The sequence below is a fragment of the Anoplopoma fimbria genome, chromosome 10 (assembly GCF_027596085.1).
Source record: "Anoplopoma fimbria isolate UVic2021 breed Golden Eagle Sablefish chromosome 10, Afim_UVic_2022, whole genome shotgun sequence".
Classification (NCBI taxonomy): domain Eukaryota; kingdom Metazoa; phylum Chordata; class Actinopteri; order Perciformes; family Anoplopomatidae; genus Anoplopoma; species Anoplopoma fimbria.
Window position 1 is genome coordinate 22028984 of NC_072458.1, and position 27334 is coordinate 22056317.

At 40.4% G+C, this 27334-nt stretch overlaps 1 protein-coding gene across 1 annotated transcript; it reads left to right on the top strand.

Moving 5' to 3' along the window:
• Positions 1 to 16755: 16755 nt before the first annotated feature.
• LOC129097710 (neuronal pentraxin-1-like) lies at positions 16756 to 25613 on the top strand. The gene is made up of 5 exons (XM_054606615.1): positions 16756 to 17508; positions 21258 to 22044; positions 23089 to 23339; positions 25121 to 25300; positions 25404 to 25613. The coding sequence occupies exons 1-5, from the start codon at positions 16756 to 16758 to the stop codon at positions 25611 to 25613; spliced, it is 2181 nt and encodes a 726-aa protein (XP_054462590.1).
• Positions 25614 to 27334: the final 1721 nt, after the last annotated feature.

Sequence of the window (27334 nt, forward strand, 5' to 3'; positions counted from 1 at the left end):
TTCATTTGACTATAAATAATTTAAACTTGGTATTAGGATCTCCACGAGTATGTGTATGACATAGTGGAGCATGGCACCAAAAGCTCAACTGTTTGGCTATTGATAAAACGCCACCATATCTCTGGAATGCGTTATTTAATTACCACTAATTGTGGGTGCTATCTTCAGATGTGAATCACTAACACATCATATTCTTCAGGGAAAGCAAATGTTATAGTTTCATATTGATATATTATGAATACTTTGAGTATTAATTCAGTTATTTCTCCCTCCATCGGTGGATCGTTGCCCTGTCCTTCTGCTGCCTCAGAGAGAAAAAGAGAGGGAGAGAATACTGCAGTCAGATGTGCCTGGCATTGTGATAAATGGTGTATGTGCAAACAAGAAGGTCAGACAGACAAAGACAGATGGAGATGGAGCACTGAATAGAAAGGGGAGAAAGATTAAGTAAAAGACAAGAAGAACAGAGAGGAAAGATAGGAAACGAAAGAATGATGGACACAGAGACCAGACAAGGGCTCAGACAGTTACCTCACCGCTGATCCGGAGCAGCCAAATTAAGATGCACAGCATGCTGAGGTGGCGGATGGAGGCTGATGTAGAGCAGCTCAGAGTTTTCCACTGATTACATGTTTTTTTTATTGATAGTCAGCCCTGAGGCTACTGGGAAACACTGATTTAACACTAGTTTTAATGGCCGGTGAATACAAAATGGTTGAAATTATTTTTGCTTTCCAAACTTTCACCTTCTGTTTTGTCCCATTAAGCAAAACAGCTGCTTTTCTTCCAAAGCTGAGGAGGTAAATTATGGATAGCTTAATTTGCTGTTGATCTATTGATGCTGTAATTTGAAATGTTTTGTTTTGAGAACTTATCGTAAGAAAAGGCAACAGATTTATTGACTTTTTGCTCTTTTTTTGTACTACAGTGATACACCCAGTAATTGCATTAAAATCACGGTACATTTCAGCTGGGCTTTACTTACTTCACTTTTTTTATTTAAACAGGAAATGATTGACTTCACACCAGACTTCACAGCTATTGGTCTACAGGGGCCACTGAATGTCGAGTGCTTTGTCCAAGGACAATTGGACGTTAAGTGTTCTGGGGAAAAAAGAGAATTATTTATTCACCTTTTCCTCCCAGCTCCTTCAGCCAACCAGGTGATGTATAAACCAGTGACCTTCTGGTGTGCTGACTACTCATCAGCATAATATTAGTTTCCAATAAACGTACGTGCTGAAAAGAAATGTAGTCATGTATCTTTTATAGAAAACTGGTTCTTAAACCACCTGTGCGTGAGTCCCCAGTGCAGTTGTGAGCCCTAACCATGAGATGGCACTACCTGGCAGAGAGGCATGAAGGGAGGGAGGGAGGGGTGGAGGGTGAGATACTGAGCCGCTCCAATCCTTCTGGCATGGAGAGAGTCAGGAGTTTGAACCCTGAACTTGTATGTCGCAGGGAGTTCTGATTGGATTACAACAACTCAAAGGGGCAATAGGATTCATTAAGATGCATGACCTGGGCCGAGACACACTTCAGCTAGGGTTCATGTTTACAGGCTAAGAATAGACACCTTTCTTGTCACATCTTGTCAAAGACAAACCACATCAGATGGCCAGTCAGAGCGCAGCACAGTTGAGGTTGGGTGTTGGTTTTTGCCAAAACGTGTTCGCCCTGGCAACACGAGGCTTTTCGTTTATACCTTTTCACAACAGAGGCAGTTCAAAAAGCTTTATATCAAAATAAAAACTGCAATGATAACAGAGAAAAATGAATCAAAGGCACAGGAGAAAAGGTGCCATTTTATTATTGTTTTAAAAGTTGCTAAGGTTTAGCCTGGCTCAAGACCACTTAGCTCTCCTAGCTGTTAAGGGGATTCAAAGTCTGGTGTTCACTGACAGCTGTTTATTCCAATTGGAGACCAAACAGCTTTGTAGGCAGGATTAAGGGGACGTTTTATTCCTACATTCTATAAAAAGCAGCAACAGCAGAAATGGCCAAAAGCTTGCATGAGATTGATGCATCTTTACATGATTTTTGTAAATTGGCTCATGGTTTTATAATCAATTATAAACTACACATGCATGGTTGAGACTCAAGATATTACTAAATAACTACTACTAAATATCTAAGAAATACATATCTGGCCATTTTGCCAAAAATCCAATGGTCTGTAACCAAACTTATTGCTGTATTTTTTTTAAACTCAGATTCTTCTATCAATCTAAATAAAAAAACATCTGCTCCACTGCAAGATTAAAAAATAATTAATCAGAGGGAAGGTTTGAATGATGAGGACAGTCCCCAAACTTAGCTGTAGTAGTTTTACAACTCATAAAAGACACAAATTTGGCCATAATCTTGCATGAGTATATGTCTCCTTTCATTGTTTTCTGCTATTGCTTTTATATTATGTACAACACATACAGAGAGTAGACGGATTTAGAAAGATAAAGATAAAGAAAATGTTCAAGTACTTCAAAATATCAGTGAGTTTCGTGAAAGTGTGATTGGTATATTTTATATATGTATTCATATAGTTTAAGAAGAAGTAAAATCATTGTGTTTCCACGGTGAGAGCAGAGCTGTGTCAGCTACTTTTCTTGTGCCTCTCTGATTAAGTTAAGGCAGTGGCTGATGCAGAGGGAAAAGGAGATAGCCATCAAAGGGCAGAATTGCAGAAAAGCGGAAAGATATTAAAAAGTATGGAAAGCAGAAAAGTGGGCTTTTGAAGAAACAAACGGAGAGGATTGCAGCCTGCTGGTGCGTCCAGTCAAGCTCATCTCTTCTTCCTGATCCGTCTCTCTCATAATGTACAGACGTTGGCAGATGTACACAAACACAGAGACAAAGCGTTCTGTCCACAGTTCTTTCTGTTGTTTCTTCGATGTCTCTCTGACCTTGTTATTCTTCTGCTCTCTCCCTCCAACTGCCGCTATCCTCCGTCTTTAGTTGTTGTTGCATGAAAAGCCATTAGACATAATTATCCTCCTGCCTCAGCGATGACCGACAGGTCGCGGTCCAAATAACCATATTTAAAAAGTGTTGCAGTGTCTTGATGATGTGTTACGGTTATTATGGCAGAATGAAACTCAGACAAAGGGAACATTGTGTTTTCTGTGAGTTCCATCCACACATTTTTCTCAACTAAAGTCTCTCTAAACATACAGTCGATATAAACTTGTAAAATTGTAGCGCATCTTCAAATTAAGCTCCATTGTGATTACCAGTACTTCAAAAGTTTTGACATAAAGTGCTTCTGAAACTTCTGGTTGGCCGTGATTTGGCTCAAAAAATCAATGTTTTTTCAATGGTAACAAAGATTTTCTTTATTCAAATAGCTTAAATCAGACACATTTGCATTCAAAAACCATTGTTCACATATCCTCTCTCTCACTTAACTAAACGCTGAACCTGCTAAGGTCATATGAGGCCATTTGTAATGGCGACGCAGCTTGTATGAGCTGTCGATCAAATGTTCCATCAAATAATAAAGTTTTCTTTTCCTCAGCTTGAACAGAAATATTCAAATATATTCATAGTGGCAGTCCTGTGTGGTTGTGTTTTAAAATATGCTTATCTCGCTCTGAAAACTATAATGTGTCTGTCACTCTTCCACTGACTGAAATGCTTTTACCACATGAAGAGCTTTGTTTCATTCTGGCATGAATACATTTGGGGATCAAATCATTTCCTGACATTTATGATTCAACAGCACTAGAAAAATGGAGCTGGTCTGTAAAATACATTCATTTTCCAAACAGGGACTCAAAAGTAGCCTGCTGTCTGTTGGAGAACAAGTATGATTTTTAGCACTTTAGTCTCTACATGAGCAATCTATCATATACAAAAATCATTTAATTTATACATGTGCTCGAAAAGCAAGACTAGGATGGTTAAAAACTGGAATTGTATTGTGTTTTCCCTGGATACATATTACAGAACTATGGTTAATGGCCTAAATGAAACATTGAAAATACAACACTATAGGCACACATGCTTTTTTTTCAATAAAACAAACTTTTTTATTATTTTTTCGAAGTGAACTTAAGGAAATATGAATTATGAAACTCATTCTCAGGTTCAATTCCATGAGTGAGCCAGGAGTCCTTCATCCTGATCAAATCCTTTGAGGAAGTTACATAAAGAAACAATACAATTTTGCCCTGTTTACCATATTTTATTGTACATTTTCATATTTCTATTTTTAAATGAAGTCTTATATCATTGCACTGTTTACTGCTATGCACCAATCAATTACTTAGCCAAATTCCTTGTATGTGTAACGTGCCTGGCAACAAACACCTTCTAATTCTGATTCTGAAGTAGATTAACACTTTTATGTAAAGAGCTTTCTGGACCACAACTTAAAAGGTTTGCAGCATTTAAATCCTGATAAGATGGTAATTTGCAGCTTGTTTGTCTGGGGCTAGGGTTAATGACTTAGTGAGGTTACTTACACTTTTCAAAAAATTGTAACAGTTTAACAAATTTGTCCATCAACCTTTGATAGACAGTAACCATGCAAAGTGTGACACAGAGTTTAGAGGAATCATTTAGTGTGATCAGTACTTTCTCAAATTAAAAACCCACAAAAAGAGTTGAGTAGAATGTTTAAACAAAAAAGAAAAATGATTCCATTTATTAAGACTTTAAACATTGGTACTTTCACTGTATGATAGATATTTTAAGTATTTCATTAATGCCTGTTTTGTGATTTTAAAAGTTTCTTTTGAATAGTTGTCAAAAATTACCTACTAAATAGCTTGCATACACAGTTGCAGAAAAACCTGAATGAATTTGCGTTTACCTGTATTTATCATTAATAACTAATAATATTAACTATTAATACATGCATATTGTATTTCTTGTGTTGTGGATACATTGAGGCCACAGCAGGTTGTTAATTACCTGCCAAACAGTTAACACATAACCACCAACAATCCGGTTCATTTTTAGCTGTAGTCTGGGTATTTTTAGCATGTTTCTATATAAGGACCAAACCAAAGCAGGCTTTACCCCGATGACCTCATCTGCAGGTTACAATAATAACGGCTAACTGGCTGGCTAGTTATCATGGTGCTGCCATAAGGAGAATAGCAGGGGTCATAAAGGTCAAAAAGAACTGGATTTAGCCTGACTTATGAAACATGCTTAGGCAGAGGAAAAGGTCCAGGCCTGCATGTAAGCTGTGAAGTTCACTGGTCACCGTCACATGACTCATGGATTACAATCAAAAAACACACCTGTGGACGTTTATGGGATGAATAGGGTAAAACTAATGCTAATAGATATCACCATGAAACTTCCCCAGTGGCAACAAAGATTGCTTTAGAACTTAACAATGTCTCAGAAATTCATAATGACACTTTGAGTAACAGGGTCAGTTTTTTAAATGTATTTTTTGGCCATTTTGTTCGTTTATATTGGAGAGAAGGCAGACATCTCCACGGCCAATACCTCAGAAACTACTCAACTCACACCAAAACTTTCCTTTTATTAAATATTCTTCTACAATCATAACTGAACTGTCAAAAACACCAACTGCTGCATAAGATCTCTTAAACCACATCTTTGTCTTGTTGGGAACTCTGATTGCATCATTAGTGGGTCTGTCAATCAGCCAATCAGGTAAGTGGGACTTTTCCAGTCCAGATCTTATGCCACGGAGGAGGGCAGGGGCATCTCCTGTGAAACTCCTCCAATTGTGAATAGGTGGGCATGGTTGAGAATCCTGGGGGGGCGTGGCCAAGGATAAAGGCTCAATCTAATCTTCAATTTAAAGGACTTCAGATGCCAAAGTGATTGGAGTGAATTCAAGAACAGGTTGACCCAGCTCTGAGATCTCACTGCAAAATGTGAAATGTGTTTACAACAAAATGATTGAAGAAAATGAGAGAGTATTTGGTGGAACTATCATATCTTATTTTATCTTATTTTACATTTGGTGACCTACCAATCTTAAGACCCACTGTTGCTTCTTATTGGTTTGGCTCCTCACAGAGCCTCTTTAACTTTATTTTAAGGGGAGACACTACAAGTGTATATATTAAAAAGAAAATATAATAATTGCTATCACAATGAAACGTCTCTAGTTGATTACTTACATTCAGGATTTTTTTAATAATACAAATGACACATTATCTCATGAAATATGTTTCAAATTTGAATTCCTATCCAGAACAGAAATGTGAACATTGGTAGCCGGGTTCAAAATTGTTGTTCCATTTTGTTGACATATTAGTGTCAAAGGTTTTTACAGAGGAAATTTTGGAAAACTCAGGCTATGAATGATATATGAACAAAACTCTCCGTTAAAACCTTCAGAATATAGATAGAATGGAAGTGGAAAGTTCGGTGCATGTAAGTGCTACTGAAGTAGAGATTTCTGGCTAAGAGTCCAAAATAATTCAAAGAGAACGGCCTTTAAAGATATGTTTTCTAAGATGACATACATTTTGAAGACACTACAGGTGAATAGGGTTGATTACTTACCTTTATGACAATTCATTTTTGCATTACAGGTTTTTTTTTATGTTATGTTTAAATATGCAAATTAGTCATTATCTAATTGTAACTTCTGGTGAATTTAGGAGAAATCTAAAGACACAAATAAACAAAGTAGTAAAATAAAAAACTAAATGTGTATTTTGGATGTTTACTTCCCACTGTCCTGAAAGAAGACATGTTATGGAAGCAAAATAGACCAGAATCTCTAAATTGACCGATTGAGTAAAGACCCATTTGTTGCTGAAGTACAGTACTGCCGACCTTCATTAAAACATATTCACAAGTAACTCCCAGCAGTGAGAATAACCTGTAACAAAATGGCAGTTATGGGCTGTCTGAGCGAACCTACAGTAGAGAGGTGAGTGTGTGTGAGTTCGAGAGAGATAAAATTATCCACCTAAAGCCAATCCTCCTCAAGCTGATCAGTGTGCTCAATGGACTAACCAGCTTGGGGACTTCACACTTGCAGGCAGGTAAGAAAACTTCATTTGTTTCTTTCTCACAAAGTTATTTGTTGTTTCCTTAAAAGCAAACCTCTTTCAGCCTTTTAAACATTATATAAATGACTACAGCTAGTTGACAAAGTATTAATGGAACACAAAGTTAGAGCTGAACTCTTCAGGCAGTTTGTTTACGGTGATGTGAATAATTCTCCTGCAGATCTCAGACTTCAAACCATCTGTACTTTTATAGGTAAACATGTTTTTCTCTTCTTCAATATTGTAAATATAAGATACGATTGATTTAGTTATGTAATGCATGTAGGATTTTCTCAAGGACACAGAATTGACAGTCGACCATAAGCTGTAAGCTTATGTGCTATATGTACATACTGCAAATATAGCACAGCAGTATTGATCTGATTACCCTCCAAAAATATATCTGAACTCACTCTGAAATATAAAACAGCCTTAAAATCAGTGAATTTGCTTTCTGAGCCTCTGGCACTTAGGATTTTGATTATTTTAATTTGTTTTCAGGACAGAACTGATCATCGGAAAAAGGTTGTTTTGCTTGTTTGCATCAGTATTTTTCCATAAAAGTATTTGTGCATTGTCGTTGTTAAACTAAAAGTAATTTCAATGATTTCATCTTGTGTCAGTCAATAAATAGCAGCAGGTTTATCTAAAGACTCGTGATGAACTTAGCTGAATCACATGGAGCACTGTTGAGTTGAGATGTGAAGTTGATGCGTTTTGTCGAAAAGGCTCAAGTCTTCAAAATGACAGACTACTTGCGCATGAGTTTATTGTAATTTTCCTGTTCAATGTTTTGACACAAAATGTAGATTCATGCTATAAAACCTTTTTTCAATCTTTAGATTTGACTTAAGCAATCAGAAAAATGCAGCAGATACAGGATTGAATATTATTTATTTTATTAATTTTTTCGGAGTGTTTGTTCTGGTCCTACCCAAACAGGTGCAAACTTTTTTCTGTTGATATTTTTAAATTAACCCCTCACCCCCTCATCCCCCATAACCACATGACCCTGTTCTGCCTCGGCTAATATTCAGTGCAGTTGTGATGAGCTTTGCCTCACGTGCGGCTAAGATCTTGAGGCTTTTGACACCTTATCTTTAGCCTTCATCCAATCGCCTTATGCGTTTGAACTGCTGGAGTTCACGAGAGTTTAAACATCATGTTAAATCATGTTTAAATTGTGTAAGCAAAGACACCAAGAGGGACAGTACTCTAGAGGCTGTATCTTAATTGGTTATCCTCTGCTATTATACCATTAGCGTTACTTTTGTTCAGCATGACGCATTTGTCTTATAGTTGATATCTGTTTGACATAGGTACTGTTGGAATTGAGATTTCTCTACCAACTTAATATTAGCGATATGCGTCAAACAGATAAGTGATAGAGGGGAGTTTGTTGTTGTGGTGGCCTTGGCTTCCTTTCCTGTGCATCCTGTCGAGCCTCAGGCCCGGTCCACGCAGTGCTGACGGGCTGGAGGCCACGTGAAGCACCAACACCTTGGTTTGACTCGTTTTCATTAGACGCAGCGAGGACATGAGACAGCTTACAGGAGCCCAACACAATGTGAGGAGATCCATCAACCCTCAAATCAGAAATCCAGCTCTTGACAAGCGTGACGCCGGCTCGCACTAAATCACTGACAGACGAGAATTAAGATAAATGATGGTATTGTTTCAAAGACTGAACAGGGACTCAAATCCTTGGGTGATAGGAAGATGGACAACCTTATGGTGGAAATGTATTACCTGAAGGTCATCATTCAGTGAGTCAGGAGAGCCAATCTGTAAGAGGTGGGAGTTTGACTTTTAACTTTGCCGTCAATCATGAAAATGATGCTGATATACTTTGTAATTGTGGGTCTGCAGAGGAAAGTATGTTACTTGCGGTTCAAAGGCGAAACAAAATCCAAAACAACACAGACTATAGGTCTCAATTTCACAGCAAGGTGCCTGTTGTTTTCTGTTGTGGTGGCAGCGATAGTACTCCAGCCATCCAGACGAGTTAAAAAGCTTTCAAACTTTGAATTAAAATAGTTGGCACCATCAAAATGTCCAGTTGTTGCATGTTCAGTTGTCAGAATCGATATTCCAACAGCGACTCCAGTTCTGCAGAATTCAGACAGGATCTAGACTGTTTTTCGGTTATGCGATTGACCGTAATTGGTGATTTTCCAATGAATGCGTCCATGGTGGCTCGCAGTAACTTACGTAAATGGTTGGCCTAGATAATAAACACAGTTAAGACTGTATTTAAAATTGATTGAAGGCTTTTCACAAGGTCGTCTACATGTTTTGTTGTCGCGTTGACTATAAGCAACCACGGTTGCGTTCGTATGAGAGTCAAAGTGGTTAAAGCAAAACACCAGCAGCGTCTTCTGCTGAAGCGCCAGTTTTACACGACCACAGAAAAAGGAGTTGGATTTTCTAGTGACGTTGATGTAACATTCACGCTATGTTTCTCCACCAAATACGTCTTTATATCTGTCCACTTAGTATTGGACCACTTGTTAATGGATTCTACCCACTCACCAATAGCACACCAAAGTCAAATATAAATTTTTTCAGTTTCCATTATCTACCTTTGGTGTTAAATGTCATTTGTAAACAAGCTATTGCTGTTTTTACATTGCCAAACTGCATGTGCACACTTAGTCATCATTGCTAACAAACTGTAAATAGAATATGTAGGCAGTCCGGACCTTTTGTTGAGAAACCTGAGCTCCCTGCAGCGCTCCCAGCACTAAGCCAGTATGTTGTTCGTCACATTAGTAGGTTAATGTTTTTCACTCTTGATTGAGCCAGAGAGCTTTTCCACAGCATCATGAGTATTCCCCGTCGGCCTGGTTTTTTGAGTACCAGGTACTTGGTTACCTTGAGGATGTTCCAATTTGTGTTCTGTGTACATGTGAAGAATCCAAAATATTACAAAATATCTTGCTTCATACAGCATCTCTTCATTGCTATTGGCCTTTTAGTACAATTTAGTGAAATGAGTTAAAATTTGATGAAGCAGAATCCATATTGTGAACATGAATTTTTGGACATTCTTTTGTTTATCACATCATAATGTTTGGTGCAATGGTAATATTTGAGGTTAGGGTTACAGTTGGAGTCAGGTTAGGCTTTGCTTCACTCTTTGCCTGTTTCACGTAACTTCAGGATGTCATATATAGATAGATGGCCTTTATCTAGTAAGACTGTGGTCAATAAAATATGAGATATTTGAGCCTTTTCTATCACAGTTAGACACTCGCCGTCGTTTATTTTGGAGACTCAAGCTTTTCAGGCTAATGGCTGCAGTTCGAAGTGAAGTGAACGAGTACGCTTTTGTGAAAAATACAAAAGTCTAAATCACTGAAATGAAAATGTGCTAAAATTAAAAAGCACAAAGGTGCAGTGCAGCCACTCAGCACATGTGGCACTTAGCGGCTCCACAGTAGAAGGCTGTTGACCCGGACGGCTCCAAACTGTAATTACACTGAGATGTGTGGTGTGAGGCGAGATTGGGTTCAAAAAGGGAATAAGTTACTCGTCTTTGGCCCTTTTCAGCTGATTTTAATTGAGCTGATTCAGTGACAAGAATAAACCTTAATAGATCTTTCTTTTCTATTCCACAGCGTCAGTGTGTAAGTGGACATAATGGCGCTCAATTCTGCTTGTGAAAGAAACAAAAAGTAGAAATAGTAGTGGTAGTTATAATTAGGTTAAATTTAAAGTTTGTTTTGGAACATTTTAGTTACAGAAGGAGTGAGAATTAGCAGGAATGATGGGCATTTTGTTTAACTTTTAGATAAGATAAGATAAGATAATCCTTTATTAGTCCCGCAGCGGGGAAATTTGCACTTTTGTTATGTTGCAGAAATGTAGAGGACGCCCATGCAAAAAAGAGCTTCATAAATTATCACACTGCATTAAATTGGTGCATATGGACATTTTTAAATAGGTCATATTTCATCACCTTCCTAACTTGATCTATGATAAGGGACAAGTGGAGACATTTAGTCTTTTTTTTATATTGATAAATGGCTGAACAATGATAAGATATTTCCAATGTAGTATCCGATCAAACTGTATATTTACACAAGAAAAAGGATGACAGGGTGACAACAAAAATTGCTCAAAACTAGAATTCCACATTACAAAAAGTCGGGATAATTAAACCTAAAATCTTTAAAGTCCCCACCAAGAAACGTTTGCCAAACAAAAATCCCCCATTACAAAGATCCTCACATCTAAAAGTCAACAAGATTCTCTAAAAACAAAAAAAGACCTTGCAACAAAACTCTACCTTCATGAAAATCAACGCATTTAAAAGTCCTCACAATTCAAAGTCCTGTCAAACAAAAAGTGCTCACAGTTATTTCACTTAAATTTCTTCAGTACAGAATATCTCATAAAAATATCTCTTCATGAAAAACTTATATAAAAAAAAGCGTAGCCATGAAAAGTCTTTACAACTATAAATCTTCAATAAGTTTCCACATTTCATGACAAAAAACTCCCTCATAAAGGCCCTCACAATTCAACAGATTCACAACTAAAAGTAACTTGTAGTTAAAACTCATCAACACAAGACACTGAAGCCATTTATCCTTTTCAAAAAAAACATGCAATGTGCTGGGAGAAAAATGACTTGATTTGTTTAACAAAGGCTTCAGCACTCAAATATCTTGTTTATTATGCAGAGAGATGGAAGCTTTTTATCTGGATGTAGAGACTTAAAGAGGACATCAATGAGAGTGACTGTCAATTTTTTTATTTATAACTTTAGTGCCTCAGGCTTTCCAATTATTGCACTCAGATACATTTCTTTCTGCAATAATTCTGAAAGTTTTGACAATGAAACTCATTATATTATATAAGAGCTTCCAGTAATGGTTTCATGCTAATGTCTTCATATTGAACTTAAAGGTTGTTATTCTGTTTCTAATTACTTTAAGTTAAAGTTTGATTTAATGCACAGAAGCCAATTATCAGCCAGATGAATTAGTATTTGTATAAACTTGATCTGCAGAAGTGACAGCTTGTTTTCTGAAAAAGTGATTTTAAATTAGTTGAGATCTATGTAAAAATGTAATGCAATGATTTAGAGTGGTGCTAAGAGTTTGCAAAGAATTATGAACTTTGGGTTTTCTCTTGATGAATGCTACTCAAAATGTTAGAGTAGAATATACCCTTTGTGTAGATTTTTTGGGCGTTTTGGGTACTAAAAAATAATTGGAACTTGGAAGAAAGTGATGAGCAAAACAAAACAATTAAAAGAATAACGTATGATAATAGTTTGCTTGTAAGAAGAGAATATTGTTTTCCTGCGCTAAAAGTTTAAATGTTTCAAATTACTGAGGAGGAAATCTGGTTAAAGCAGCTGTTTCCAAATATTTTGCACAATAAATATTATAAAGTTTATTTTTATATGATGTTTTTATTGCAGAAATGTGAGACCTAGCATTTTCTAACCGCTGCTTTAAGGAAGTTTTTAGTTGCCTGATTGATTTATCAGAAAAATCTCAAAATGTAGTCAACAATTTTTACAAAATGTCTCAAATAAATCAGACTTATCCCCCTTTGTCAACTTTTCCCAGTGTTTTGTCAACACAGTTTCCCATTTCTGTGCTCGTTAATAGACTGGGAGAAATGAATATCCATCCAGGTGTTGGATTGCTCCCCCATCATGTCACCTGACTGTGTTTAAAGATATTAAGACTGTTGGTTCTGACACCTCCTGCACCATGTTGGTTGTTGTGGTACGCAGTCACATTCTGACGGAGGCTAAGTTGAGACCGCCGGATCAGCTGACTGGTTACCTCGTGTGATTTGTTGCGTGAGGCAAGGAGGTGACCTCAGGGTCAGAGAAGAGGAGGAGGAGGAGGAAGAGAAGGAGGAGCACCTTTAAGCTGCAGGGAGGGTGAGGCCAGGAGATCGGACGTGAGTCCAGTGAACCTGGATGGATGATCTGCATAAAGGGGCCGGGAGTGGCTTGAGGAAGCTGAAAATACACGTGTCCAGAAAACTAACATACATATTTAAACACAACGCTCAATGGCCAGCCGAGATGGAGTTTTATTTTTTGGGAAACATAAAGTTTATTGACAATAATACAAATTTCAAAATAAAGTATACATTTTAAAATAAAATATAAATTAAAAAAAAAAGATTAATTTAAAAATAAATATAAATTTAAAAATAAAATATATATTTTTAATTAAATATAAATTTAAAAAAAAAATATAAATTTAAAAATAAATATTAATTTTAAAAATAAATTATACATTTTAAAATAAAATATCAATTTAAAAATAAAATATAAATTTAAAATATAAATATAAAATATCAATTTCAAAATAAAATATAAGTTTCAAAATAAAATATTAGTTTCCAAATAAAACTTTAACAGGATATTTAAACAGAATGCAATCTTACAAACTGTAAACTTTTCAATGAAAATATGTGATTTGTGTTTGTATTGGCTGTTGATTGCCTCATAATGATCACCGGATGCCTGTCATACACATGGTCTTCTTCTGCAGTGACACGTGTGTCAACAATGGATTGACTTTGTGGGTGGGTTTGGGGGGTGGGAGGGGTGGGGCACAGGACCCTGCATCCAATCCCTCGATAAATAGCATTAAATCCAACCAATCCTATTAGTCTGTCACCCTGGAGAGGAAGAGGTGAGGTGGGGAGACGTGTTCCTGTGGTCTGCTCTGCCTCCGCTCAGGGAAACATGAGCCGATCGAGCTGATGTACTGCACCTTTAAGGGCCACTACATGTACTTCTGGCTACTGATTACACTGAAAATTACACAAAAAAGAGCACCAATAATGATGTGTTAGAAAGAAACATTTACATTTTGTGTATGTCATCCAGAATATCAATATATCAATAATATTTGCTGGCCATTGTTCTCACTGGCAATATAAAACAATGTTATTAACATTTTAAATATTTTAAAATGTAGGTTTGTTGTTTATTATCTTTGTATATCAGCAGACAATATATTTTTTCACACAGACAACAATTACATTATACAGTATATGGTTCTTATATATGGTACAACCATTTTATGGTTGTTTTTAGGTACTCAAGTGCTCATTGTATTTGTCTCCAAAAAGGGTAAATAGCAATATTCTTTGCCTTTGGTGATGCTCTATGAGCTCATGTTTGATGCCTCGTGCCTCAGTGAAGTATCATGTTTCCTAAATCTGCACTGATGTTATCTTTAAGTATCAGACAGCGGGGTTTACTGTCAGATTAAGGCCTTCATCTATTGGCTTCAGACCCACCTCTGAACGCCTCATTAAACTGCACTGACATAAAAAAAAAAGTGTAGTTTTTTAGAAGGCAAATGGTCAAGAAATAAGTAATGATTAAAAAAGTGATGTGTTTATGTTACTAAGTAGCCAAGTCTCCTCTTCTTGCTCATAGCTTTAACAAAGCCTTTAGGGGTGTAAGGGTCAAGATTAATCTTAAACAGAGAGCAACTAGTTGTCATAATTTAGCCAACCATGGGATAAGAATAGACGAATAATAAGGAGTACGACAGACAATTAACTGTTTTCCATGGTCATTTGAGAAGTACAGCAGGAAATGGCAATTGCTGTTGTTATGGTAACAACAAGCTACAGTGGGGCTGAAAAAGTGTTGTCACAGCTCGCCGGAACGAGGCTTGAGAGTGAGGTAGAGGAACCTTTAGTCCCACCAGCCTTCTGTTCTGCTCACTGTTTTGTAACCTGTGTAGCAGTAAAGCAACTAACTATTCCGCCATACTTTAACAAAAATAGTTGACATTCATCAGGCAATAGTAATGTACTTTCTCCCACTGTATGTGGATGAAGCATTAAGTTGTTCAATTTAACTAATTCACGCTTTGTAACATTATTACATCACTGCTTGTTTTGGTCGCTACTGGCCGTAAGTCGGTTTAGTTTATACGGAAGTTGGCCCGAAGTTAAACCTACAAAGTTCACTCCTATAACCAGTGCTGTCATTTTTCCAAAGAGGACGGTGTCACAGAGAGTGCAGCGTCTGAGACTCAGCGGTTTGAGCTGGTGATAGGCTATGTAGATAAGGAGCTTAGAATGAACAGCGTCCTGTGTTTTCTTCTTCTTGGCTTCACATCTTTCTCTCTGGCTGACCCAATAAGCCATCATGTGGAAAAACTCACCACATGCTGCTACATCTGCTCCTCTTACAAAGCAACGAACAAACAAAAGCAAAATGAAATATGTAGATTATGTTTCTTCAGTTTCCGTCGACATGTCTATACCAGTTTGTGCTGCATACAATCAGGAAATTGTCTTTAATTATGCAGAATTATGTGATTATGTTCAGAAAGAAAATATGGGAAATGTGAGGAATACACCTGAACTAGCAAGAATTTTGCAAATGAGGAAGTGCAAGTGGTAAAATTGTATGCACACAACATATGCACAATAATGTGTTATTGTAAGGTAAATATATATGTATGAAATAGTCCTGGGAGCTGTTTTGAACTCACCTACTATAGGCATATTTAGTTCCTGTTCTAAGTTCGTCATCATTGCACCAACATCCCTCAGAGTTGATCCTTCCCCTCTTACACTTTGGCTTCGTCTCCGCTCCCTGTGCTGTATTTAAACAGTCAATAAACATGCTGGCCGAGGGCGGAGGAGCTCTTGCACTGATTCATAAGGCCCCGGTGTGAGCGACTGGGCTCCACAGGCCCGCCCATGTTTCAAATGGAAACCAGCTTTCATTACGTGAATTGCTGGTCTGTTGTTTTGGGGGCCTGTTAATTGGCTGTAATCTTATTACACTGTGTCCTGCTGCAGCTTTGACGACCCCCGACTGGCCTCCCCCTTAGCGCTGTCGACTTCCTGCTGCCGTCACTGAACTTGTACTGTAGTCTGCCGGCTCAGTGCTGGCAGGGAATGCTGACGGAGTGAAGGGGCGATTTAATTATCTGAGAGGAATTGTTTATGATGAATGCATTTTCTTCCAGTTAGCTATCTAAAGATACTTGTGTCAATATATAAAACTATTACATCTATTAAATTCAGTCAGGACCCAGATTCCCTTTCTTTAAATCTCATTCTGTCCCTTCACTCTTTCAAGGAAAGATCCACATCTTGAAAATGATGTATCTAACTTGATCTGCAATTTTAGTATTGTTGTTATAATATTGCAATGTAAATTATTCATGCTTCAAACTGGAACTTACACTCAATATTTCCATATAGTCAAATCCTTGTTTGTTAAAGTCATTCACAGTTAGTCATTTATTATCCATTCCATCTCAGTTCTTATGACTCGTTTTCTTGATATCTTTGCTGTCCTACAGGTAGGAGCACTCTGGAATCAGATGGGTGCTTAGAAGCCAAAGTTAAAGGGATAACTGTTGGCTGTCCAACACAGGAGGTTCCTGGAGCCAAAAGGGATCACTTGGCTGGCGGCGGCACCTCTTCCCGGAGACAGCAGGACCTTTCAAGTCCAGCTCTCACGGCTTCTTAACTTGCCATGGAGCCGAGAAGCCTTGGGTGATACTGCACAGTTCTCCCGAAGGCAAACAGCTGAACAGCTGCCTTTGAGTTTGCCCCCCGCTAAAGGAATTAATGCTGTCTGGGAGGAGATTCCATCTGTGATTTCGCTGTTGACATGTGTCTCACCACTACGTCTCAATCCAACGCGTATGACCTCCATTCATGGTGTTCGTCACATCAAAGCTAAGGCCCGGGAGGACATTGGTTATTTGTAGAGGAATAACTTGGACTCAGGCCAAATATGGCCAGAGACGTCAGTCCTCGGAGCCTCACGCCTCTGTCTGCAAGACAGCAGCAATGGGATGGAGCCTCTCTGGGGTTCATGCTCCCCTTCATCCCCCTACGTTCTCTAATTCTCTACTACTTCCTGTCATGTGCAGCAGCAGCAACGGGGAGTTTGCCCGGCATTGAATATGACTACGGCATTAGCCCCAAATTTGTGTGCACCCCGATTCCCCCAGAAGCAGACCCCAGCTGCTACTCCCCACCTACCGTGCCCCATGGACCGAGCAGCAACGGCCAAACGAATGGTCACAACGGCAGCAGTCGGCGAGGCATGATGTCTGACGAGGCCAAAGCCACCATCTTGCATCTGCGAGAGAGCCTGGTGAGGCAAAAGGAGACCATCCTGGACCAGCGGGAGACCATCAGAGAGCTGACGGCCAAACTCACCTTGTGCGAGGGCTTCGGTGGTCACCATGACACCGATCACCACGACAACCGCCACGACAACCACCACGATACCCATCCTGACACTCATCATGACGGCCACCCGGATGACCACCACGGGCATCGTGGTGGCCATCATACGCCATCGTCGTCGCACCACGGGCCTTCGACCCATCACGGCAGCGACCACCACTACTCCCATGGCGGCCACCGGTCTGACCCCCACCACAGGAAGGGCTCGTCGTATGGAAAACACAGCTCCTTCTCCCCCGAGCAGACCGGCAAAACGCTGCAGACACTGAAGGAGAGGCTGGAGAACTTGCAGGTGAGTGCAAAAATCTGCAATGCATGCTCAGAGAAGAGGCATTTTTGTGTCACCAATTGGGATTAACTGAAAATAGCAAGTTCTGAACCAATGCCAGGCAAGATATGCACTGATAGATGGTTATCTTTGAAGTTCAGTGCACGGCACAACAGGGAAAACAATGAGGCGACTTGTGTTTTTCGACCATAAAGTCAAGTTTACATAGTTTGTAGCCTGTTTGATATCGTGTGCCACAAGCTTCCATTGGTGGAAGGAGTTTTCAGATCCTTTACTTATATAAAAGTACTAATACCACACTCTGAAAATAGAAGTCCGACATTCAAAGCCTCTCTTAAGTAAGTATCATCAAAATGTACTCATTGTGCAGTAAATGGTTCCCTTTCAGTGTTTCTGAATTAATATCACTGCTTATGTGTATGCTACTGCTGTAGATTGACTTTTAACTCTTAACTCCTTTATAAACTGTTGGCTAATTCAATCTACATCAATGCATCATATTCTATAAGATCATCATATGTTTGTAGCATCGCTGTCCTGTAAAACTACAAGACTCAAACAGCAGTAGGAGGATTTTTTCAACACAAAAAGGAACACGTCTTCCAGTTAGTCACAAACATTCAACATCAACACATCTGGAGATTTGTGGTTTTCACTGGACAGGAAGGGGATGACAAACTGAAAAGTACAATATTTCCCTCTAAGATGTTGTGGAGTAGAAGTATAAAGCTGCATAAAATGGAAATAGTCAAGTACAAATACCTAGAATGTGTCCTAAAGCATAGCACTTGAGTACATGTACTAACATTCCACCATTACGAGGTTCTGCTTTGTTATTCCTATGAAAACATCTTTGTCTTGTAACACAATAGGGAGTTGGAGCTCCGCATTTATGGTACCTTGTTCAGGTTGACCTGCAGTCTTGATTTTCTGGCAAATAGGCAAACAAAAACAAGGCATTTTGTCTTCAAGCCCCAGGAATGTACAAATGCAAAAACACTAATAATGGACCACAGACAGAGTTGAAGCAGGTTGAAAGTTCAGAGAGTACATATTCCATAAGTAAACAATCTTAGGTCTGCAACGAGGGAAGGTTTACTGTTATCGTAAGGAGACAAATGTTTAATGTATTTTTATTTAAATGATGTTACTGCCTGGGGTTCTGCGCTTTCCCAAGTCCAGTGATCCAAACTGAGTCCTACAGAAGCTGTTTCATTTTTTAAAAGAATTAAATCCAAGAGTTTCTTCTCTTAACTGAACCAAAAAAACGCTGCGGGGCGAACAAGGCACAGCGCTGTCTCCTATCTAAATATATTCATATGGCTGTAATTAAAGCTGTGAAGTTTCAGGTGAAAAGGGTAAACGTTCTGTAAGAGCTCCCGATGGAGGGCTCACTCCTCCTGCACCACACAAACAGTTTTTGAGGTGCTAAGTAATGCGTCTGCAAGGAGCCGCTGAACAGTCTGCGGAGGCGGAAGCCTATCAAAGGTTTGACTTAATTGGGGTCATATCCTGCGTCATTTAGGGTCACCAGCTCAGCCGGCGAATCAGCTGCCAGAATACTGTAAGAAGGATGTGTTTCATGAAGACAGGGTCACCCATAGGATAATGTTTGTGTTCACTGCATTACATTACATTACATTACATTACATTACATTACATCACATTACATTACATTCCAGTCATCCTGGGGCCTGACGCTTCCCCCCGACCCACCTGAAAGCCCAGGTAGGCCGTCTCTCCAAGCCGAGGCGACACTTGGGTTTGGCGGTGAGACCCGCCTTCCGTAAAAGTACGGCCCTCAGCTGTTGGATGTGGACATCCCAGCTGTCGCTGTGGATGATGATGTCGTCTATGTATGTGCGGCGGCGTAGCAGGGAGGTGACTGGAACAGCCCCCTCCGGTGTCGAACGCCGTCTTCTCCCTGGCGGACTTGGTCAAGGGCACTTGCCATCACGCTTTTATCCAAAGCGACTTACAATCAGTAGTATATTACATATCATTACATAGCATTAAAAGGACATTTTTAAAAGTCCTCCTTTAGTTGCATATTTTGGTTTGAAAAAAACACATGCAATCTAAGTAAGATTCAACCAGAACCAACCACCAGTCATTGTCAGACAAACACCACCTACTGGTGTGTGTTCGTCTGTCATCTCTGAGCCATTGGACGCATCTCCAGTCTCTCTGCTGGATATCAGTGTGTCAAACAGGAAGCTGCTCTAAATGGTATCAGCCCTCACCCTTATGTCCAAACATCACATGTTGGAGAGAGACCAGTGAAGCTTAGAGAACTAAGAGGGAAAAGTACTATAGCCTCTCTGAGAAATTGTTTTCCGTACGCTCATCTACTGTGGATTCCTTCTGTTAAATCGCATTGAGATTAAGGATCCGTTTCCTCTGTTGAAACTGGGCCAAGTGAGTCAACTTTGTGTCGTTTTAAAAGGGTCATGAGTCAAAAAGGTTTGAAACCACTGATCCAGACGTCAAGAAAACGGTCGCTTATTAACTTCAAATGATGTTAGTGTGAGAACAAAGCACTAAATCATGCTCACTTGGGAACCTTTGTCGCCGTTGCCGTGGTTCTCTCTGAATGTTTGTTTTTGTGTAAACATCGCACAGGAATACATTCTGAAACACCTGAAACAAGCCATTCTTGTGGTCCTGCTGTCCCACTTGTGTAACAACATTTTTTAATAATGCTGGTGTCACATTGCGAGACTAAAGCCCTGCTGCCCGCCGGCCTGTGAAAGCCCCGTTATCAGCGCAGGTGGTCTCAGGTCGCGCTCAGGGAAAGTGTTTCCAGAAATCCCCCTCCAATCCCCCTCGAAGGTGTGAGAAAAAACAGAAGCAAAGTGGGGATTTACTCTCCGTCACTCCGTCCTCTAACAGGATGTCAACACCACCAGCCCCTGGCCACCAGCCGAAGGGCGCTAGCCTCGCCTTCAATTAGCTTCATCCTCCCTGACGAGGCTATTAATCGTGGTGTGCGCTGGCAGGGAACAAAGCCGGATTTGCTGGTGAGGAAGACGAGGATGAGCAAGGGAGAGGAGGGAGGGGTGGAAACTATTCCCCTGCAACTTTAAATGTTACACAATTTGTGTTTATTTGCTGCATAACACTGAATTTACTGCAAAGAACGTCTGACTCTTAAGTGATTTCTAAATGTAGTCGTTTCTTCAAGCTCAGAGTTCGTTGAATTTGACACTTCTTGAAGCACAGAAGTTCATTCTTGAACTAGGAAGTTTATGGACCACTTGCTGTCTTTTTTATTTTCCACATCTTCATCAGCATATTGAGTTTGCTCAATTGTTTCAACCATGAATTCAGTTTCAAATGTTGGTGTTTTCAGCACTAACAGTGTTTTACAATTTTGTAGAGTTGCACACAAAACATTTTTACATTATTACATTATCGTCAAAGTCATTTATTCATCAATTTTGAATGAAGTTTTGAAATAAATAACCCACCAGAAAGGTGTTCAATTATTGTTTAAAATGTTATTTCAATATAAGTTAGAAGAGTTATTACATTATTCAGATTTATTACATGTCCGATTAAATTAAGTGCAAATTTTATTACATTATTGGTGCCAAATAAATATGTAGGCTAAACAAATAAGTGGGACATGAGTCTTTTCCTTGTTTGACCAGTGGATATATAAACTTCTAAAGCCATATTTTATTTTGTAACATTCAAGTGTTAACAGAGTTGGGACCTCTTTGCTGACTGATGTGTGTGTTGTCCTGCAGGCCAGGAACTCGTCCAGCTCTTACTCCAGCTCCCTGAGAGAACTCCTCCAGCGGAAGATCACCGCCCTGGAGGAGCAGCTGCACAGCTACTACCAAGACCACCGTGATGACCACCATGACGACCACCACAGCAGCAGCCGCCCTGATGACCATCACGATGACCACCGTGACGGTCACAATGGCAACGGCCCCCGTGACGACCACCACGATGACCACCATGGCACCGGTCATCGTGAAAACCACCACAGTGACCACCGTGGCTCTGGTCGCCGTGACGACCATCATGATGACCACCATGGCACCGGTCACCGAGATGACAGCCATCATAACAGTCAACACGGTAGCCACAGGAACAACCATCGCAGCAATCAAAATAACCGCCATCATGACCACCACTACGACTGGCACCACAGCCGGCAGCGAGGTCACTATGGCAACCATCGTAGCATCCACCATGATGACCACAACGACGATCACCACGATGATCACCACGGTTACCACGATGATCACCACGATGATCACCACGATGATCACCACGACTATCACCTCAGACCTGGATACCACGACGACCACCACTATGATCACCACGATGACCACCACGATGACCACCACGAAGATCACCATGGCAATGACCACCATGACGATGACCACCATGACAACCACCATGGTAGCGATCATAACCCAAGGCGGCTGCCTATTAGCAGCAAAGAGACAAATCTGCGAGGTGCTGGGCACGGGAAGCTGGAAACAGTGCTCAGCCAACTGCACCACGGCAACACTGACCAAGGTACGCACAAACACACACACACACACACACACACACACACACACACACACAGCGACTGCACACTGTAGCCTCTCATGTAATCAATGGGCCTCAGTTTGTACACAAAGTCTGTATGAATGTTTTATGCAAATCTCCGTGATTCATCATTATTCTCTTACCTGAATTTGCTCGTACTCTGCAAACAAATTTAGAACTGCATTTCATTGTTTTCATTGACTTGGCCTGTAATGATGGTCCAACAATGATGAGCCAACTGGTTAATTGGTAACCCAATAACAGGCATGTAAGGAATACAAAAGATTCCAAATTAACGTCCAAGCAAATGTTGAGATGGCCTGTTTAGCCTTGCTGGAAGATACTGCTGCCCAGGCCATCTTATAACAACTTCACCACAATGCAACAAACGATCTCTCATAAAGAGTATAAAGAAATGGGGGTTGGGCTTAAAATAAGTAGGAAAACTAAGTAAAACATAGGCAAGGCAAGGCAATTTTATTAAAGCAGCATTTTTCATACACAAGGCCATTAAAAGTGCTTTACTAAGGCATGGAAATATACTAACACAAGACTTTAAGAAAACATAAAAGAACAAAACAGAAAGCCAGAACGAGCAACGTAGCATAAGTACGTAAAGCAAGTCACAAACATGATAACTCAGCAAAGGTCTCGAAGATGAAAGTCCAGTACGTGTTTGACCCAATCACCTACCATGTGTTTTTGTACTTCGTCATCAGACTCACTGAGCGTTTTTCTCTGATTGTCTAATAATGACATGGTTGGGTTTAAATTGTAGTAACTTGAAAGTTTGGTTCGTCCAATACAGACGCATCGGAATCAGACGTCAGTGAGCGTGACAAAGTGTCTATATTTGACGCCAAGGGAATGAGAATGGGCTGGCCATAGATATGATATATGAAATCTGTCAGTTAAACCCTGATAGAACTCTGGCTGCAGCTGTTGCTAACAGATGTTCAACTGAAACCAACTGCTGACCGTAGAGCAGTGCCATGAATGACCTGAATTCTTCACTCTCCGTCTCACCAGGAAACCACAAGAAGCTAAAGAGTCCCAGCGCTTTCCTGCTCGAATTTCCCATGAAGACCAACTACATGTACACCAAGATGAAGCGTTCGCCGATCAACGAGATCTTCGCCCTGACCATCTGCCTGTGGCTGAAGGCGGGAGCAGGTCCTGGCCTCGGTACTCCCTTCTCCTACGCCGTACCGGGACAAGCCAATGAACTGGTGCTCATCGAATGGGGCAGCAACCCTATGGAGCTGCTAATCAGCGACAAGGTAAAAGCAATGCAATAACTATGAGACGAGAAACCCAGAATTGGATGTTAAATCTCTTTGTTGAAGCTTTTACAAATGGAATTTTTAATTTGAAACATATCTTTTTGTGGTGGTCCCCGCTGATTCTGATACAGAAAACACTGGTTATTAAAAGATTACAGACTTAGAACCCTGTATGACGTTCTTATAGAGGGATTTTCCTCTCAAGCTGCTTTAGGTGACCAGAATCGGCAGGTAACACATCCAAGGCCCAGAGTGTTGCTAATCTAGCACTCAGTGAGGTGTCACAGCTCAGACTGAAAGCATCACCTCACCAGTGGAGGTCAGGGAAGGAGAGGACGATGACCCCAGACTCAGCTCAGTATGTCATCCTCTCAGTCACTGGTTAGACAAACACGTCTTTTATCGTCCGTACAACACACCAAATAAGAGAGCTAGGATGTGCCAGGTCATTTATGAAATAGTTAATGTTTTGTTATATCAAAGAGTATTCTATGAGAAAGCTACAAAGCAGGCGGCAGCCTCCGGTTCTGATGAGTTAAGCCGATGCAGAAACATCTTTAAACTTGCATTCTCTCTACTGACTAGCAGGGGGCGATTCCTCTGGTGGCAAATAGAAGACAGATTGTATGGAGGTCTATGTGAAAATTATTATTATTATTATTTCTCTCTTGATCTAAATGATGGTCCATTTAGAGTCAAATAGACCATAAGGCAGGGTATGCTTTAGGGCGGGCTTACAGTTATTGACAGTTCTCTAATAGAGCCCTTTATCTCTACGTCACTCCTCCGCATTCCAAATATTGTAACTTCTGTTCATTGGCTGCTCAAAAGCTGAGATGGCGACAGCCGTATTTCAAGATGGCGACGGCAAAATTGACATACTCAAGGCTTCATGACATCAGTCCACAAACCAATGGGTGACTTCACGATGACTACGTCCACTTCTTATATACAGTCTACGCTACAGAGCCTGTGCATTAAACTGCTACACCGCAGATGGCATGCACCTTCCCATAAAATGTAACACAACAATTGGTCAGCCTGGGCAGCTTCTGCTTTCTCCTTAAAGTTTTCTGATGATGATGATAAACCATCGTATCCTTATACAACAACTTGTAAGTAAGGACATGAATAGCGCGTCTTCACTCCATATCTTTCATAAAAATGAAATGAAAGTTACTGTAGGGGAATAACAATGAAAGCATGACATGGCCTGATCACATACAACACATTAGACTTTATTCCTATTCTTATTTAATTTTTATTTTAACAAAAATTGTGGCCATCTCAGTTTGAATGACACTTTCTGAATTTATGACGTACCCTTCTAATCTTTCATTCTCTGAAAAGCTGATACCGTCCTCCCTTGCCCCAGTGCTGTGAGCCCAACAAACAGATCAACAGATGCATTCATCTAATTAACCTAATTGATTGGCCTAATTGTCTGTCGGAGCGACATTAACGGGAGAGATAAACTGCCCTGTGTGCTTCCTTCTCATCATCGTCACACTTGGCAGTCGTCAAACCTCAGGCTGTAATTTGTTTTCAGTGAGTGGAGTGGAGATTGTCATATTGAACTAATCTACCTTCCTTACAGGTGTGAGCACTTTCATGTTAAGCTGTTTAAATCTTTTATCCAATAGAGTTTTATTTGGGAAATTCTTCTCCACAATGAAACAAGTGATGCTTGGTAAAGACTCCTCCAAACGGAAGAAAAAGGACATTGCTCATCCTCCTAATTTAATGGTGCATCCGTCTCTCTCCACCCGTGTGTTTAGGCGGTGACATTGCCGATAACCATGACCGATGGGAAGTGGCATCACGTGTGCATTACGTGGACGACACGCGACGGCGTCTGGGAGGCCTACCAGGACGGCGTGAAGAAAGGCTCGGGGCAGAACCTGTCAGCGTGGCACCCCATCAAACCAGGAGGGACCTTCATCCTGGGCCAGGAGCAGGTAAGACACCAAACCAGTACAGGAGGTACCATGCACAGATATCGTTGAAAGCAAACTGACCTTAAGACTCCATCCCTGACCCGATCTCCATTGTTCCTCACAGGACACGATGGGCGGCCGCTTCGACGTCACCCAGTCCTTCGTGGGAGAGGTGTCTGACCTCCAGTTCTGGTCCAGAGTCCTGACGGCCAATGAGATCTACAGCCAGGCCACATGCGTAGGCCACCTTATCGGTGACATCATGTCCTGGTCCGAAGAGTCGGTGGAGCTCCACGGAGGGCTCACCGTGGTCCCCTTTGACCCCTGCCACTAAGGACTCAAAGACTTGACCCAAGCATCCCCATATTTCCAATTACATGCCCCTGTCAGAATGTAGTTGGAGTGGGATATTGTGTCATGGATCAAAGATGGAAAGAATGATTTATTTCACTTATTGCTCTGGTTGCAAGCTCATCCATGGGCAACAGGCAGAGCAGGAGCAGTTCTTTTGCTTTTTCTATATCACTTTTTTTTGCCATTCCTGTCCGATCTTTTCTGCCTTCTCCACCTACACCCTCACTTCTTCGCTCCGTCGCTCTCGGCAGGAGGACTTTGAAAGCTCCAACGAGCGCGGGGCTTTGGATTTACCGGCCGTGCGGTCATGACTGCGGCCGCTTCTGAGGGATCCAGCACACATAATAGGATTTCATTTCACCAGAACAGGTCCAAAGGTTGCTTGTTGCCATCAGCTCGCCTGCACTCGCTTGTTTTTGTTTGATATGTGAGCAGCATAGACTTTACAGGAGGTGAAAGAGTGGCGAAAAGGCACGGGATACAAATATAACCACAGTGAGACCCGAACCGTGGTGATTCATACATGTTGTACTGGATATCAGCTCCTTGTTTTGTAGGAATAATGCTATTGCAGGAGCTTTTTTTACAATATGGGTCAAATGTGGAGCAACCTACTGATGTGGATTTTGCATGTTGAGATTTTGGCCTGTTTTCTTCTAGTATTTCATATTGAAAACTCCCTTTTTTTGTAGAAAGAAAACAGTATTTGCTTTTGTGGTACTCAGAAAAAAACGGTCATCCATGTGTTGGTTAATGCAGTACTTTAAAAAATATGTTTCTCGGGTTGAAAGTTGGCCGTTACATAAGCTCAATGTCAGACATGAGACGTTATGGCCACATGACTGCATGGACTCAGTGTCCATCATCCTGTCACCGCGGTAATGCTGCCGTCTCCTCGGCAACCGGTGGCTTACAGCGGGATTTACCTGTGGAGAACTTGATCTCATCCTGCCTATTTCCGACCAGCTCAAAGAGCATGGCAGACACACACACACACACACACACACACACACACACACACACACACACACACACACACACACACACACACACACACACACACACACAGACACACTCAAACACACACACACACACACAGGCGCTCAGAAAAGATGAGGAGGTGAACATTGTTGATCCCTTCACGTTTTTATAACAAAAAGAGGTTTTTCTACATGTAAAATATATTAGATAGTGTATTTTTAAAATAATAAAAACGTGTATTATTACATTTGTAAATAAGTAAATAAGTACATAGCACTTTCTCAACCCAATGTTAACCCTGTGGTTGTTTGTAAAGCACATTTTGGGGAGTAAACTGCTTATTATATACTAATTGTTACCCTATCTGAGTTAAACTCAGAGAGGATGAGCTCTTTTAATTGTTTGTATAAAAAAAAAAAAGGTGGGGGGTATCTGCTGTTGCCATGGTAATAGAATCTCTCAGCATCAGGACCACATCATCGCACTACAGCTGTAAATAACTGCGACATGTTTCTTCGACTGTAATGCCAAGACGAGCAGCACTTTAAAAGCTCCTGTTTTTTTCCTCTCATGATAACGGGACAAAAGCACCCGACATTTCTTTCATTTTGTTTCTTCTGTCTGTTGTTCCATAGACTTCGGTTTATTCATCTCCTCCCTACGACCGAACTGTGTAGTCTGTGAGCAGAATGTCGACAAACGGCATGTTTAAAAAATAAG